The following is a 17,169-nucleotide window of genomic DNA, read 5'->3' as shown; positions in this document are numbered from 1 at the left end:
GAGACACAACAATGATTCCATTAAACTGGAAGTTAAGATTGCCACCTAGACACTTTGGGCTCCTCCTACCTTGAAGTCAATAGGCTAAGAAGCGAGTTACAGTGTTGGCTGGGGTGATTGACGCGGATTATCAAGATAAAGTCAGTCTACTACTCCACAATGGAGGTAAAGAAGAGTATGCATGGAATACATGAGCTCCATTAGAGTTTCTCTTAGTATTACCATGCCCTGTGATTAAGGTCAATGGGAAACTACCACAGCCCAATCCAGGCAGAACAACAAATGGCCCAGACCCTTCAGGAATGAAGGTTTGGGTCACTCCACAGGAAAAAAACATGACCTGCCGAAGTGCTTGCTGAAGACAAAGGGAATACAGAATGGGTAGTAGAAGTAGGTAGTCATCAATACCAGCTACGAACACATGACCAGCTGCAGAAACAGGGACTGTAACTGTCATGAATATTTCCTCCTTCTTTTGTTAAAAACATGTTTGTGTGTATGTATACATTTGTACTAAGAAAATATTTTCATTTTATTTCCTTTCTCCTTCATGATGTGACATAAGATTTACTGACTCCACATCAGCATTTAAGTATTGTAAACTTTATGAAATAGCATTTGGGTTGGGGATTGGTGCATTTCCAGTTGTACAAAGGATAATTATATTATGTTAGGTGTAATTATGACCTTATTATTATCTTTATTTGAAGATTATGTATGATCTCAGGATATGTGTATGGGTTCAAGTTGACAAGGAGTGATGGTTAATACAAGGAGTGATGGTTGACAAGGAGTGACTTGTGATGGTTAATACTGAGTGTCAACTTGATTGGATTGAAGGATGCAAAGTATTGATCCTGGGTGTGCCTGTGAGGGTGCTGCCAAAGGAGATTAACGTTTGAGTCAGTGGGCTGGGAAAGGGAGACACACCCCTAATCTGGGTGGGCACAATAGAATCAGCTGAAAAATGTGAAAAGACAGACTGGCCTAGCATCCCACCCTGCATCTTTCTCCTATGCTGGATGCTTCCTGCCCTTGAACATTGGACTCCAAATTCTTCATTTTTGGAACTTGGACTGGCTCTCCTTGCTCCTCAGACTGCAGACAGCCTATTGTGGGAACCCTGACTAATACACGTGGTTTATGTTTGGCAAGGTCAAGTAAGGTGGCTGAGAAGTATTCATTGGATTTAGGTCATTTGTCACCTATTCTGTAGCTAATTCTGTAGCTAATAGTGAAGCAATGAGTGTAGGAGTCCGATAAAAGTGGAATGAGAAAGGAATGTGAGTTGAAATAAAGACAATATGTGAATAACATTTTCAAATATTATTTGAAGGCTTTTTCCACTGTATTTCCTTATACACACAGGACTTCCCTTACCTTTAGGATTTTCTGAACTAAAGGAGGCTGTGCCAAAAACAGAGAGGTCTTCGGTTTGTTAAAGTTTTGGTCCTGCTTTAAATAGGAAGGTTTGTAATCAAGATAATAAGTTCAAGAGAACACACAAAGCTGTAAAAGCCAGGAGGACTATCCTAAAGACTAGATAAAGATGTTTTCAGGTTGGATGAGAGGAGTTTAGAAAATCAAGGAGAGGCCGGGTGCGGTGGTTCACGCCTGTAATCCCAGCACTTAGGGAGGCGGAGGCAGGCAGATCACGTGGTCAGGAGATTGACATCATCCTGGCCAACATGGTGAAACCCTATCTCTACTAAAATACAAAAAATAGCTGGGACTTGTGGTGCATGCCTGTAGCCCCAGCTACTTGGGAGGCTGAGGCAGGGGAATCACTTGAACCCTGGAGGCAGAGATTGCAATGAGCCAAGATCGCACCACTGCACTCCAGCCTGGTGACAGAGCGAGACTCCGTCTCAAAAAAAAAAAAAAAATTAAGGAGAATTTAGATGTAGATAGCGCTTTGAGAAGTGTCTTTGTGCCCTGTGTATTCCTGCCCACCCTTGGTGACTGGCCTGGCTAGAGAACGATGGGGCAATGAAGGCTGCATAAGCCACTAATAAGTTTGGGGCACCTGAAAGCAAAGAGGACCTGTATCTTGATTCCCATGTAGACCTCAGGAAGGCAGCAGCAAGACCTCAGAGTAGAAAACTGTTGCTTGGTTCGTTTTGTGCAGAATTTTCCATTTTGTTTTTTACTGCAACCTATAAGAAGGGGTTCATCTTATACTGAGACCTAGCACACACTCATCTATAACTGAAATGTTTTATGAACCCATACTTATTTCTACTATGTGTATTATTATTGTGTAACAAGCTAGCCCCAAATTTAGCAGCTTAAGACAATTATTCTCTCAAAGCTTCTGTAAGTCAGAAACTTGGAGCAGATTAGCTGGGTAGTTCTGATACAGGTCTCTTAGGGGGTTGTAATTAAGATGTCAGCTGGAGCTGCTTCCAAGATGGCTCACTCATATGGGTGTTGGCAAGAGGCCTCCGTTCCTCACCATGTGGGCTCCTCCATAGGGCTGCTTGAGTGTCCTCACAACATGGCAGTTGAGTTTCCCCAGAATAATTGAACTGAGAAAGAGCAACAAGAAAGCCACAGTCAATACCGTTTTTTGGTCCTAATATTTAAGACATCTTCACTTCTACCACATTCTGTTCATCAAAAGTGATCACCATAACACTATTTAGGGGGAAGAAAATGCACTCTGCTAAAAACTTTCAATTTTTCCATCTCCCTAACACTTGAGGATAGCCATGTGATATAGTTCTGGCAATAAGATGTAATCTGGCATCTCTGGGAAGGTCATGTCTTCCTCATTAGAAAGGCAAAACTTTTTGGGAAAAGCCCTTATTCTCCCTTTTCTCTTTCTTGGAATGGAGAGTGGAGACCTGGAGGTGCAAGTCATCTAGCAAATGTATGTTAATATGAAACCTACAATTCCAGGATGGAGGCCTGGAAAGCTGCATCTCTGATGGTATTCTTGGGCTGCTCCTTCCTTGACTTGTTGAGACAACCCCTAATGAGTTAAAAAAAAAAAAATAAGTAATGAGTCACTAAGTACAGCTCACACTTAAGGGAAAAAAAAATTAGTTTATATCATTTGAAGGGAGGAGTACCAAAGAATTTTACAACTATCAAACTATGTGTGGTGAAATCTGATATGTTTTATTCCGTCCTACACCACTTCAGTTTGTTTTAAATGTTGGTTATAACCCATTACACTAAATTCATGACTTACCATTGGTTGTAACCCACAATGTAAATAGTCTAAAATCACTCTATTGGCAAAACTGCAGGGAAACAATTACACTCATAACTTGATGGTGGAAGTGAAAAATGGTACAACTTATAGAGAAGGTAATGTGGCAATTTGTATTAAATTATAAATGTATTTAGCCTTTGAACCATCACTCCTACCTATGAGATTCTACCATATAGAAATACCTGCAGGCATACAAAATGTTTTATGTGTAAGTTGCTTCACTGCAGCATCATTTTCCAATAGTATAAAATTAGAGATAACCTGTCGATCAAAAGAAGGTGGCTACATTTTGATATTACCAAATATTTGGATATTTTGATATATCCATGCAGTGGAATACCATGAAGCTATTTAGAAAAATAATAACTTTGAATATATCATAGGTAACAATTTCCAGGATATATTGTTAAATGAAAAAAATCAATGTGCATATAGTATGCTAACTTTTGTGTACAAGAGGGAGAAAATTAATATGCCTTTCTTTACTTTTACATAAAGAAACAAAAAAATAATAAAAAGTGGTTGCCTGAGAAAGGTGAGGACAAGGTGAATAGGGCAGATGTAGGCAAGAGACTTTTAATGTATATTTGTTGAAAGATAGTTTGGCTAAATATAGGATTCTTGGTTGACAGTTTTTTCTTTTAGCACTTTGAATATGTTATCCCTCTACCTTCTGGCCTCCACTGTTTCTGATAAGTCAGTTGTTAATCTTATCGGGATTCCCTTGTGTGTGACAGGTTGTTTTTCTCTTGCTGCTTTCAAGGTTTTTCCTTTGCCTTTGTCTCTCAGCATTTTTACTATTTTACTATTTGCTAGCTGTGTGTGTCTCTTTGTGTTTGTCTTACTTGGGATTTTCTTGAGTTTCTTGGATGTATGTAGATTAATTCCTTTAAGATTCAAATTTGGAAAGTTTTCAACCATTATTTCTTCAAATACTTTTTCTGCTCTTTTTTCTCTCTCTTTTTTTGGTAGTCACATTACACATATGTTAATGTACTTAATGGTCTCCCAAAGGTCTTTGAGACTGTATTCATTTTTTCTGCATTTTTTCCTCTCTGTTGTTCAGCTTACATAATCTCTATTGAACTATATTCAAGTTTGCTAATTCTTTCTTCTGCCAGTTCAAATTTACTGTTTAGTCCCTGCAGTTAAGTTTTAATTTTAGTTATTGCAATTTTCAACTCAAGGATTTCCATGTTTCTTTTTTTATAAATTCTATCTTCTTTACTAATCTCTATTGATGAGACATTTTCAACATGCTTTCTTTTACTTCTTTAAGCATAGTTAAAAAAATTCTTTGAACACATTCATAATGCCTACTTTAAAGAGTTTGTTAAATTTGCTATCTGATCCCTCTCATGGACAGTTTCTTCTGTTGCCTGCTTTTTTTTTCCTAGGTATGGTTCATATTTTCCTATTTCTGTGCATGTCTCATATATTTATAGTTCCTGTGGTTGCAAACTGGATGCTTTCAATAGAGAGAACCAGGGAAAAAGACAGCTAAGAAAAACGTTCATGGAGCAACTCTGTAGCAGCTCCAGATACAGGTTTCTACTCCTCCTTCTGTGGGGCTTATTACTGTTGTCTGTTTGTTTGTTTATTTATTTGTTTAGTTACTGGACTATTTTGGGGTAGTCTTTTTGCTCGGTGTTGTGAAGCCTCTGGTGTTGTTCCTCAGAGAACACAGCCTTGGGTACGCCTACAGTCACCCTTGGAGAACAGTGGCTTTAGTAGGGCTCTGTTTGTCTCTTTTCCTGATCACTTCTAGATGTTAGGAGTCACCAATTATTTGCTAATTGCCTTATTGGTTTTGACAATGTTATAGGGCATAAATTGCTTCACGGTCTGATCCAATTGCAGGGGTAGTTTTTGAGGTTAGTTTAGACCTCAAGAGAGCTCTTTTTAGCTGTCTCTTTTCTGGGTTCTCTCTGGTAAACTAGCTGCCTATGGTTTAGCTTCTATCTCTCATGAAGTTTCTAGCCTCCTCTTAATTACCACCAAAACTCCACTGTTTTTGAGAATGTCCATAGACTTGAACTTCTTCACACTTTGTTTTAAATAAAATTAGTTCCCTTGGAGAGAGCTTCAGGGCCGTCTGTTTAAAGGCCTGTCTCTACTCCTAGGCAAACTCTCTGAGTCATGGCTCTGAACTGTGGGGGCAGGGATGGTGGCCTGCTTCTTTTGGAATGGTTGCTCCAAAAGTAGAGCATTGGGTGGGGGGTCATAACATCTGGTCTTCTCAGTTTGCCTGTTCAAGCATGAAGTCTCAGTCCTACAAATGAGCTTCTTTGAGAATAATCATGGCCCCAGTATTCCCAGCATGCCACACCCTAGTAAAGCATTTGCTCTATGAGTGGGAGTTAGGTAGAAGAAGACAACCCCCAACTTCTTGGCTGCACTCACCTGGAATTTAACCTCTGCAACATGTAGCCTGAGAGATGTGAAGTTCTTGTAACCTGCTCCTCTGAGGAGAATAAGATAGTCCTGGGATCTCAGAGAAGGGAGCCTTGTGCTTTTTTCCACTTGGAATGGAGTCTCTGTCATACTGAGCTGGCAATAGGGAGAGAGTGAGTGGGTTATAATCCAAATGCCACAGACTCACTATTCTTACTGAGTTTTAGTAGATTTTCTTAATTAATGTTTCTCCATTTTCTATATGCCATTAGGACAATTTAAAAAGATTTAAAATGATTGTCTTGCAACTAATGTTCACCAGTTACACTTTTTTAATTGGGATCCACAGAGCTCTTCATTGCCATTCCAGAAGTGGAACTTCCAATGCATGTTTTATGTATAATTTTGATTTATTGACCCAACAATATCAAAATATATCAAAAATCAAAAATATCTGAAAAAATTTTTAAAAGCAGCCTGTGACCTCCTAATGGGTGTGGTCACAGCCCTCTATGGTTCTGAGGTGGAGTCATGATTTTTTTGTGTTTAGAGAGGGGCTCATTTGAGCTGGGTCCTCTTGGACTTAAGTGGGAAATAATTACTCAGCAAGCCATGGATATAAGGCCAGAGACAGACTGATGGATGCCTTGGCAGATGCCAGGGTGAATGGATGACAATTGAGGACTTAGTTCACCAGTGCATTGGCAGAGTAAGATACTGAGTTGCAGAAAAATAATTACTTTCTTTCTTATACCACTAAAAGTGTAGACTAGAATTTAGATCAATTGTAAAAGTACAGGCAATTCTTTTGATGGGTTAGCTGACGGAAAGGAACTGAGGGAGAGAAAAGGAGGGAAGAATGGGAATTTTTCTTCTCAAGTGAGAGATTAGGGCATGCTTAAGTGCTTATGGCAGGGATATGGTTCAGTGGGAAGGCTAAGGATACCAGGGAACAGAAATAATAGATAGCATGAGATTTCCGAGGCTGGAGAAAAGACCAGCTTCATTATAACTGGAAAACATAGCTGAGAACTAGTACAAATCTAGTTTAGTTAGGTTCAGTGGCTAAAATATGAAGAAATGTGTATCTGATGGCTTCTATTTTCATGGAGAAGTAGCAACAAAAGTCACATTCCAAGAGGTTAGGGTTGGTTAAATGTTTGAGTGGAGAAAGTTTGAAGGGTCACAAAAGGGGGCAGAAGGAGTGAGCTGACATGTGAAAATGCTGAGATTGCCAGCAGGGTGGAAGGGGCAGGCAAGGCTATGGATTCTAAGTGCAGTGGGTACTAATTGATCTGATTCTGTAATTTTTCTCCAACGGTGTTCAGATGTGCTGGAGCAGGAATGGGGAAGTTGGATGACTGGGGTCATCTTGAGTGGAATTTTTCCAGAAAACAACTGCTCAGAAACTCTTCATATGTATTTTTTTTAAAACACACACATATAGTTGTTTTCCAAATCAAAAACAAAATCTTTTCTTTTAAATGTTATGCTGTTTTCCTATCCCTTTGATAGTTGTCTTTATCTTCCTTGGCACTTTCCCAGGTTTCTCATTGTCTTTTTCAAAAGACAGAGGCAGTACAGTATAGCAGTTAAGAGACGACTTCTGGCACCAATCTGCCAGGTGCAAATCTCATGTTTAGCACTTACTAGCTGTGTGATCACATAACACCTCTGTGCCTTGGTTTTCTCATCTGTAAAATGGGGAGAGTGATAATATAGTATGTCTTCATAAGATTGCTCTGAGGATTAAATAAGCTAATGCACCTACTATACAGAGTATTACCTGTTGCTGCATTATTTCCTCCCAAATGAAATACCCAAACGGGAAGCAGAATGAGACATGAAGGATTACATTCTGGCCTTTACATAGTACTCAATATTTAATCCATTCCATTATTTCATAGCTTTTCTTTCTCCTTTTCCCACGAAGTCACTATAATTGCATACTCATAGTAAGCAGATGGAAAGGTCAAACTCTTAAATTATTTTGAGAATCATTCTTTCTTCACCTTTTGAGGTATTGATTGTGTAAGTATTTACACTGGGTCAAATGGGTGGCTGACTTATACCTGCATATCTCTTGCTTCCAAGTTCATCTCTTTTCTTTGATAGCCTCTTCTGAAAATGCTACACCTTTTCTTCTCCACAAGTAAACTTGTTATGGCTGATTGTTGTTACAAAGCCACAAGGTCCTTGCTGAGGCTGTAAGCCCTCTGCAGATGAGTACTGTGGCTTCTACCTTTTAGTAGCCTTAGCTCCCAGGAAGTTGCCCTTATATAAAGTACGAAACAAAAATGGTAGATGATGATCATGATGATGATAATGATGACAGTACCATAAGTGATTATTCTTGATTTCCTTACTTGTAGACTTCTGTGGGAATACAGAGAAAAAACATGGGGTTCTGAGGCCAAATGGACTGCAGTTCAAATCCTAGTTCTACCACTAAATAGTTGGATAGCCTTGGATTAAAAACAAACAATTTAGAGCATTGTAAATTGTTCAGTAATTTATGAACAACTTTCTCTTTTTCCCCTCTAATTCTTGCCTACCATGACTCTCAGAGCCACTAACAGAATGGTCTCTTTCACAAGCCATGCTTTTCCTAAAACTTCCTGCCACTGAAGAGGTAGGGCTGGAATTCCTTTTCTTCCTTAAAGTTCTTCCTGCCATCACCTTGTCACTTCCAATCTCTCAGATTTTTCCTTCACTCACCAGGTAGGTTTTTTCTATATCACATTTCTTTTTCAATGCCTTCCTTCAATTCTTCTTCCCAGGCAACACACTAATTTGCAACACGTTCACCTCCTTACTCTAAGATCTCTCTCTGCCCTTTATTCACAACTGTACTTCCTATTCTATGATATCTTTTATAATTGGAAGACTTTATCATTTCTCTCCAAATCCCAAAAGTGACTCGGTGCCAAAAAATACACAATTTTTTGCCTTTCACAGGCAAATACTACAGATACCTGTTTTTGTTAGTACAGCTGCATGAAGTCTGTATGTGCTTTATAAAATAAGGGCTAGAGGGGAGAGATTATCTCATCTACTTTGTACTACATCGAGTGTAGCAAAATATACACAATTTACAAACTTCTGATTTGTGATGATACACTGAGAAGCAGAAAAAATTAAAACATCTTTAGCTGTGACATGAATCATATATTTCCACCTTTGATTACAAAATAATGACATGCACCCACCTGTCAAACAAAGAAATACTTAAAAACATATTTAAATACTTTACAGGAAGAAAATGCTGGCTATTTCACATTGAAATCTTCATACGACAGCTAATGTCTTTTCACATCTACTGTAAATAACTTGTTCAATTAAGGCTATGAAATATTGAAGAAAAGAGGGGCAGGATGGAGGGAAAGAAAGAGGGAAAAATAACATTTTTAAAAATTCTGAGTAAATGATCCTGTGTATAGTTGTATTTAACATTAGAAAGTTCACCTACACAAATTCTGAATTATGTTTTTGAATTATTGTAAAACCATCTTTTTTGCTAGGATAGAAATTTAAAAAGCATCTTTGATTTGCATATTTCTAAAGATATTTTCAGTTTGCTTGAAGTTCTTCTCCAACTTTATGCCTGTGTTTTTAATACCCTGTTACATATAGTCCCACACCTATTCTCCCTTTAATACTACATTATCTTCGACAAGTCATAGCTATAAAGCAACCATCAGCTATTTTAAAAAACACAAAATACACCAAATTTCTAAATGTAGAAGAGTATGATCTTCTTGGAAAAGTCTATGCTAATTCCAAGAGGCTGCTTCTCAAAATAGTTACAGAATTTCTCTTTGGAATCATTTTCAGTTAGCTAAAAGCCACATAGGAAACCCAACCTTGTGGCTTTATAGAGGTCTCATTTAAAAAAATAATAATAATTTAAATGAAGTGGCATGACTCACCTTATTCAATCAACTTGACTTCAAATTACATTTTTGGCTATATCCAAAAATCAAATTTACCTCAAAAGACTTCTGAGCAGCATCCCAAAATTTATCGGAAATAAAAGTAGCATGTTAGAGTAAGGATAAAGCCTCAAAGCTTTCCAAGGAAGATCATTTTGGAGAGATGATGCGGGTGGAAGGAATGTTAATTTTTACATATAATATTGGAAAACATTTTTAAAACACATTTATGCTCATACTTCTACTTGTCCTTCAGATGGTTGAATTTTATCTAATAATAACCACTTTTTCAAAATCCTAAAATGATTTTAAATGGGTTAAATGAATTAACAATTTTCCACAAAGGTTATTGGGGGTGGGGTGAGGAAGTCCACCAATGTGTGTAAGGATAAGACTTTTCCACTTGCAATCTAACCACCCAAGGCATGTCAGAGGTGCAAGCTCTAGAAACTACAGTTTTGTTGGATGCTAGCGATTTAGAGGGGCTTTCAAGCAGCTCTGAGGGTCTCCATTCATTCCTGAAATTCTATGTAGTTGAACAATACTAGCTGCATTCAATGTTTTGTTTGTTTCACAGTGTGGTCCTGTAATATGAGCTTTTCAGTTATAGTGAATGTTATTTTTGTCATTTTTGGCACTTACAGTTCACAATGCTTGGTTATGTGGTTTAAGATTGTTTTAATTTTTGCATTTTACATTCCTTTTGGCACTTTTGAAGAAGGGACATTGTTTTTTATGTTGTTTGGGGAAAGTGGTAAGCCTCCCCCGTCTCCAGCTTTAAATGTTTGGTTTTATGAAATCCACGACTCTCCCCCAGAATCATCCGTCATTAAATAATGCGAGTGGAAATTTGCCTTCATAAGCTGGCCATCCCAACCGTCTTAGAGGCTGGTATCCCCAGTTTCGGATTTAGGCTGTTTGGTCGCTGCCGTCACAGGCTCTGGTGGACCCTCTCGGCAGAAAAGTACAACCGGATTTTTGCGGGCCCACATGGCCATGTCCCCTCCCACTCCACTGGCCGGGTTGGAAGAGGACACCCTGCTGCAGGCCCCCAGCCGGTTGGCATAGCGGTTTCGAAGGCGATTGCGGCTTCTGGCTTGCAGAGCCGGGCCCTGGCTAGGCAGGAAAGCGTCCACATTCCTAGTCCGGTAGCCCTCCTCGCGGTTGCGCCCTAGGAGCATCGAAATGTTGGGATTGCGGATGGCGTAGATGACAGGGTTGATGGCCCCATTGGCCCAGGTCAGCCAGACCGCCACCACGTTGAGGAGCGAGGGGGCCTGCACTGTCTGGGCCTGCCGGGCGGCTGCCAGCAGCACCAGGAAGCAGTAGGGCCCCCAGCAGCAGATGACTAAGACGATCATGATGAGCACGGTGGTGGCCGTGCGCACCTCACTGAAGAAGCGCAGCACGCGCGCGTAGGTGTTCACGGGCCGCACGCGCACGTCCGACAGGCGCACGGTCTTGCAGATGTGGTAGTGGCAGAAGCACATGAGCAGGAAGGGCAGCAGATAGCAAGCCACCACCAGCCCCACGCTGAAGGCCGCGCCCAGCTGCGCGGGATCCGGAGAGGTCCGGTAGAGGCAGCTGTGGAAGCTCTGCGCCGCCGCGAGTTCCCGGGGCGCCCCAAGCAGCTCCCAGGGCAAGGAGAAGCCCAGGGCCGCCAGCCAGGCGCCCGCCAGCAGCTGCAGAGCGCGGTGGCGGCCGATCTTCTCCCGCGGCGGCCGCACGATGGCGCAGTAGCGGTCCAACGAGATGAGCGCCACGCTGAGCGTGGACACGATGCCGAAGCACGAGCTGAAGAAGCGGCTGGCGGCGCAGAAGCCGCGCCAGGGCCCCGCGGCGGCGGCAGGCGCCGAGCCCCCGGGAGGCGTAAAGAGGTCCAGGAAGGCAGCGGGCAGGCAGAGCAGCGCCGTGAGCAGATCCGATAGGGACAGCGACAGGATGAAGGCGTTGGTGACGGTGCGGAGCTGCCGGTGCTTCACGATCACCCCCATCACCGCGCAGTTGCCCAGGCTAGACAGCAGGAAGATGAGCAAGAGGACTAGCGCCTGGGCCGCCACCGCAGCTCCGTGCGACAGCAGCGGCGCCGCCTCCGAGCTCAGGAGCTGCCTCACCGCCGCCCCCGCCTCCCGCGCTGCCCCGGACCCGCCAAGGCCGCCGCCACCGGGAGCGGCAGCTGTGCCGCCTCCGCTTGCGTCGCTCAGGTTCCCCAGCGCCGCGGCCGCCGCGGTCGCCACGGTGCTGAAGGAGACCACCGCTGCCGTGGCCGCGGAGGAAGTCCCGCCAGGCGGGCCGGCCGCGGAGGGGGCGCCGGGGTGCGGGCTGCCCAGTAAGGCCATGCTCGCTGGTGAGCGGGCCGGTGGCGGCGGCGGCTCCTCCATGGGGCCCAGTGGCGGCCGCGGATCTGGTCATCCCGCAGCGGGGGCGGCGGCCGCTAGGTCGGAGGGGTGGTTCAGGGCCGGGGGCTAGCGGCCGCTGCGGGGAGCTGGGCTCGGCCGGAGGGGTGGCGGTCTCTGGGGACCCGGCGGAGCCTTTGACGTGGGTTCAGAGCGTTGCCGAGGGAACCGCGTGTCTACGCAGGAGCGCGGGGCGGGACGCCAACCCAGTACCCGCTGCGAAGCCGGCCCATGACACTGCCCCTCCGGAGGTTACCGGCCGGGGGCTTCGCGTTTCCGAGAGTGCCAGGTCTACCTCCTCAGAGACCACTGTCCGGCCAGATAAAGCGCGAGTGGCATGCAAACCAATGACCACATTCAGCGAAAGTTCACTCTTGCTCTCTTTTGTAGGGTACAAATGTTCTACAGGCAGGCCTTTTGGGGAGCGGGTGGGGGGTGCTTTGCTTCCTGTGGGTGCTTTTGGTATATACAGGTGGGAAAGGAATCTAGAACGTGAAGTGAAAGAAAAATCCAGAAGTCTACATCCAGACATCTTCAACTTGAGAAGTCGACTAATTTAAACCAATAATTCTCAAACTTGAGCTAACAGAAAATTCACATAGAGGGTGTGTTAAAATACAAGTGACAAGGTCTCAACCCCAGTGTTTTGGATAAGTCTGGGGAAGTGCCCAAGAATTTGTATCTCTAACGGACTCGCCGATGATGATGATGATGCTGGTTCCAGGACCACACTTTGAGAACCACTGATGTCAAGAGCTTCATAAAATGCAGATTCCCTGGCTGACAGAATTACTGAGGATGGGCCCATGACTCTAAACCCTCTAGGTGATTCTGATACAGGTGCTCTGAGGAGCTAGGATATGCATCTTCTTTACATGTTACTTCATTTCCATGGGCCTGGACCTCAGGCCCCTACTGGCTGATAAATGGAGGGAAAGGGATTGGTGCCTTGCCCTGCTAGCAGCCGTCATCTGTTCTCAGGAATGGGGTGTGTTTTGAGTCTAAGATGCTGCCAGCCTGGCAATCATCACAGATGCAGCTCCAGGTATCTGGCTGGGAGATACAGGGAAAAGAAAGGCAGGGCTACCCGGGGAAGTTGCATCTCAAGTTTCTGGGCATGGCCCGTAATGGGAAAAGTGTGATAAACCTTCAGGTTAACTAACCCTAGGCTCTTCTCTAAAGCAGTGGTTCAGAGTATGGACATTGGACCAGCAGCATCAACATCCCCTGGAAACCTTGAGAGATACATATTATCAGGCCTACAGTGCATAGGATACCCCTGATCTACTGAAACTCCTGTGGTGGGGCCCAGGCACCTATGTTTTAACAAGCCCTCCCAGTGATTCTGATGCACAAATTTGAGAAACACTGCTCTACAGAATGACTAGTACATTTGTAGGTCTTAGCATCAATGGTGTTAGTATTGGGAGTGCTTACTTCATTCAGAAAAAATATCCTACAGGAAGTTTACAGTAGAAATAGAAGAACATTTAAGGTGGCAAACCAAAACTGAGTTTCTCAGCCTCAGCGTCATGGACTTTTTGGGCCAGATAATTCTTTATTGCAGGGGCCATCTATACACTGTAGGATGTTCAGCAGCATCCCTAGCCCCTACCTATGAGATGCCAGTAGCACCTCTCCCAGCTGTGACAACTAAAAATGTCTTCAGATATTGCCAAATGTCCTCTTGGGATCTGTCAACCCCAGCTTAATCTAGACTGATTTTATCTTAATTTTGTCAATCAAGACAAAAATATAATTATCATACATTAATTTATTTAGCAAACACAATCTTCTAAGATTGTACTTAGTTTTAGAAAACAACAAATAAGATAGGAAACCCAGCCCAAATAAGCTTAAGTCACAGGCCAACACAGTATATTACAGTGTGCTAAATATTGTCTTAAAAATATGTGAGTGAAATTATTTGGAGGTAACTAACTCTTCCTGACGAAGACTTTGTACAAGAGGTGACATTAGACTTTTTAAAAAAAGAAGAAAGGGGAAGAACATTTGATGCATGTGCAAAGTCTTGAGGTTAGTGTTGAAATGATCAGTGTCTGAACTCTAGGATATTGGAGATGGGGAGTGAAGAAGGAAATAAATGATCAAAGTGTATTGGGGCCGCCTTATGATGGGCCTTGTAGGCCATGCTCTGGAGACTAAACTTCATCAGGGGAGGAGGGGCTATACCACAAGGGAGGGCTGTGAGCAAGTGCATGGTTCAGAAGTACCAGAAGGACTGCACTCTCCTGGTTCCTTCCTTCCTCATCTTTCTCAGTGTCCTCTCCTCTGCCATTTCATCATCTTCCACCTGCCTTTACATGCTGGAGTTCATCAAAGCCCTGTTCTCGGCTCCTCTGGACTCCCCCCTCAGCCCCATCTCACTCACATCCGGGACTTGAAAGATTATCTATATATTCATTACTCAAATTATGTCTGCGGCCCCAACCTACATGCCATGCTACTTGGCATCATGTGCCAGTGGTGTATCAAATGGGTGCATGATCCTCTTCTTACTTCCCCTGAAAAACTTGGTCCTTAATACTCTGTATCTCAGAATATGGTAGAACCATCCTTCTAGCTTTTAAGCCAAAAACTTAAGAGTTTTCCTTGATAAATCCCTCCTCCTTATCACCAGTCCACATCCAATTCATCAACCAAGACCTATGGATTTTAGTTTCAGACTATCTTTGCATCCATTCACCTCCTCCATCCTGAATCTTGGCTCTCATCCTCTCTTTGGACTACTGTTGTCACTGTTGTCCTAACTGGTCTTCCCACATCCAGTCCCTACATTGTAGGCAGATAGGCATAATGCTCTTAAAAAAAATTCTTCATGCCACTTACTTATTTAAACTCCTCTAATCAGGCCAGTGTAGTGGCGTGTGCCTGTAGTCCCAGGTACTTAGGAAGCTGAGGAGGGAGGATCATTTGAGCCCAGCAGTTAAGAGGCCAGCCTGGGCAACATAGTGAGACCATGTCTCTTAAAAAAAAATCCTATTGGCTTTCCCCATTTATTTTAGAATAAGGACCCCAATCCTTAATATTTCCTGTGAGGCACTGCATGATTTGACCCCTGCTTCCTCTCTAGTCTCATTCGGTACCACTTTCCTTCTTTTTTGCTGTGTTCCTGCCACACTCGGCTTTTATGGCTTCCTTAAACCTTCCATCTTAGGGCGTTTGCACTTGCTATCCCCTCTGCCTGGAAAGTTCCCATCTTCCTCCTCCCTTCCCTAGCATCCCCATCTTCGCATTAAGGTTAGTCCATGGAGGAAGCCTCCCTTGACTGATACCCTCCTCTCCCCATGTATTGGGCCAAGTTCCCCTGTTAGTTTCACAGCACTCTGTATTTTCCATTGTAGTACATAACCATGGTCTATACGTTTTTGTGTGATTATCTAAGTATTACCTGCCTTCCCACTGTATACTATACGAGGACCTAAACCTTGCCTGTTTATTTTATGAGATCCCCAGCACTTAGCACTCTAACAAACTGCTATACAAATGCCAACATACAAAAAAATATTTTTTGAGTAACTGTAAGAGGAGAATCTGGAATTTGGGAGACCACTTAAGGAGAAGCATTGTAATAGTCCAGGTGAAAAATGAGAGTCTGAAGTGGACCTTTGCAGTGAAGAAGGAGATGTTATGTACAGATTAGGGCAGGTAGTATATGGATTAGGATTCTCTGGGTGTAAGTAACACAGTGAGGACACTGGTTCACATAAGCAATATAGGAATTCACTGAAAGGACAGAGGAAGTTCCATTTACAAAAGGACAGTCTAACAGCAGCTCCAAGAAGAAAAGTCAGAGCAGTCCTGTGGGTAGGAAGAGCAGAAACTGATGGGAGTGATCTCTTTAGGCCACCACTGGAATATATCAGCTTCAGTTTTCAGACCTGATGTCATTTCTCAAGATCTCAGGTCTGGGGGAGAAAGTCTGACTGGTGTACCAGTTTCCTGGCAGTCCTAGCAAGACTACATGCAGGTAGTTTCCCAAAGAAAAAGGAGAATGTTGTTGATAAAAGAAGTGGAGGCCAGGCGTGGTGGCTCACACCTGTAATCCCAGCACTTTGGGAGGCCAAGGTGGGCGAATCACAAGGCCAGGAGTTCAAGACCAGCTGGGCAACATGGTAAAACCACGTCTCTACTAAAAATACAAAAGCATTAGCTGGACGTAGTGGCAGGCACCTGTAATCCCAGCTACTCAGGAGGCTGAGGAAGGAGAATCGCTTGAACCCGGGAAGCGGAGGTTGCAGTGAGCCGAGATTGTGCCACTGCACTCCCACCCTGGCAACAAAGTGAGACTCCAACTAAAAAAAAAAAAAAAAAGCGGGGGGGGGAGGTAAAAGAAGGGGAAAGGCATGATGGCCGGAGAAACCCACAGCTATCCACCTCAGGAGCATCAACAAAGAGGACAAAGATTGTGAATAGGAGCCAAGGGTCAATCCCAAGTCCCTAGCTTGGTGGATGGCGGTGCCATTAATCAAGTTAGGGAATATGGGAAAAGGGCCACAATCTAGGGGGAAAATGATCTTGGTTGTCCCCTAAGTACTGAATCTACAGTATGGTCTTAGACCTCAGAAATTAGGGATGCGGATGTGGTTAGTCTCTCTACAAGAGGGAAAACCATGGGAATGAGTGTGACAATTTAAGGACAGAGTAGTCAGGGAAGAAAGAAAAGCACCATGGATGGAATGCTAGGGAGTACTAAAAGTTAAGAAGCAGATAAAGAAAGCAAAGCTAGGCAGGTAAATGATGTAGTTAATGACGCACATTGGTCTATTGATAAATCAGCTGTTTTATGTTTTTGATTTTCAGAAAAGAAGGTAAGGCAATTTTCCCAGCCGCTTATGAGGAACATATTTGTGATCTTCTGGTCAGCGCTATCCTTTACCTCCAGGTGGAGAGCTAACAGGCTTTTCATCTGTTTCAGAGCTTAGAGGAGAAGTTGCCAGCCAGGATTACCCAAACAGGTAATTAAGATAGGCTCGTCCAAAAGTTGGCTACTCACAGTACTCCAACCAGCAACATTAGCATCGCCTGAGAGCTTGTTAGAAATGCCCCACCTTGTGTCTGATGAATGAGACTCTAAGATTCCCAGGTGATGCACATGCACATTGAAGTATGAAGAACAGTGTCCTAAAGAGGGGTACAGAATTTGTGGCTTTCAGGATTGAAGAGAAGGGTGACCTAACTCTTATTGAGTCTGGAGGACTGGGAG

At 43.3% G+C, this 17,169-nt stretch overlaps 2 protein-coding genes across 4 annotated transcripts in view; both read right to left on the bottom strand.

The window, feature by feature from the left end:
* Positions 1–2,142: 2,142 nt before the first annotated feature.
* L3HYPDH (trans-L-3-hydroxyproline dehydratase) overlaps positions 2,143–17,169 on the bottom strand; it is a 29,120-nt gene continuing 14,093 nt past the window's right edge. Inside the window, exons 5-7 of one of the 3 annotated variants that reach the window (XM_017961207.3) lie at positions 5,624–5,770; positions 2,894–2,974; positions 2,143–2,528 (exon numbers count right to left, since the gene is read on the bottom strand). In XM_017961207.3, the coding sequence (XP_017816696.1) occupies positions 2,382–2,528; positions 2,894–2,974; positions 5,624–5,770 (375 nt within the window). In that variant the 3' untranslated portion in view covers positions 2,143–2,381. Of the gene's footprint in view, positions 2,529–2,893; positions 2,975–5,623; positions 5,771–7,686; positions 7,991–17,169 lie in introns of those variants that run through there. The other 2 variants (XM_017961208.3, XR_649781.4) reach the window with 2 other exon arrangements.
* On the bottom strand, positions 8,762–16,032 carry GPR135 (G protein-coupled receptor 135). The gene has a single exon (XM_017961206.3). The coding sequence runs from the start codon at positions 11,925–11,927 to the stop codon at positions 10,428–10,430; it is 1,500 nt and encodes a 499-aa protein (XP_017816695.1). The 5' UTR covers positions 11,928–16,032; the 3' UTR covers positions 8,762–10,427.

Source organism: Papio anubis, chromosome 7 (genome assembly GCF_008728515.1).
Source record: "Papio anubis isolate 15944 chromosome 7, Panubis1.0, whole genome shotgun sequence".
Lineage (NCBI taxonomy): Eukaryota > Metazoa > Chordata > Mammalia > Primates > Cercopithecidae > Papio > Papio anubis.
This window is presented reverse-complemented; position numbering and strand designations above follow the sequence as displayed.

Coding starts and splice junctions, on each gene's coding strand:
- GPR135 (XM_017961206.3), bottom strand. CDS start 11,927: ATGGAGGAGCCGCCGCCGCCACCGGCCCGCTCACCAGCGAGCATGGCC.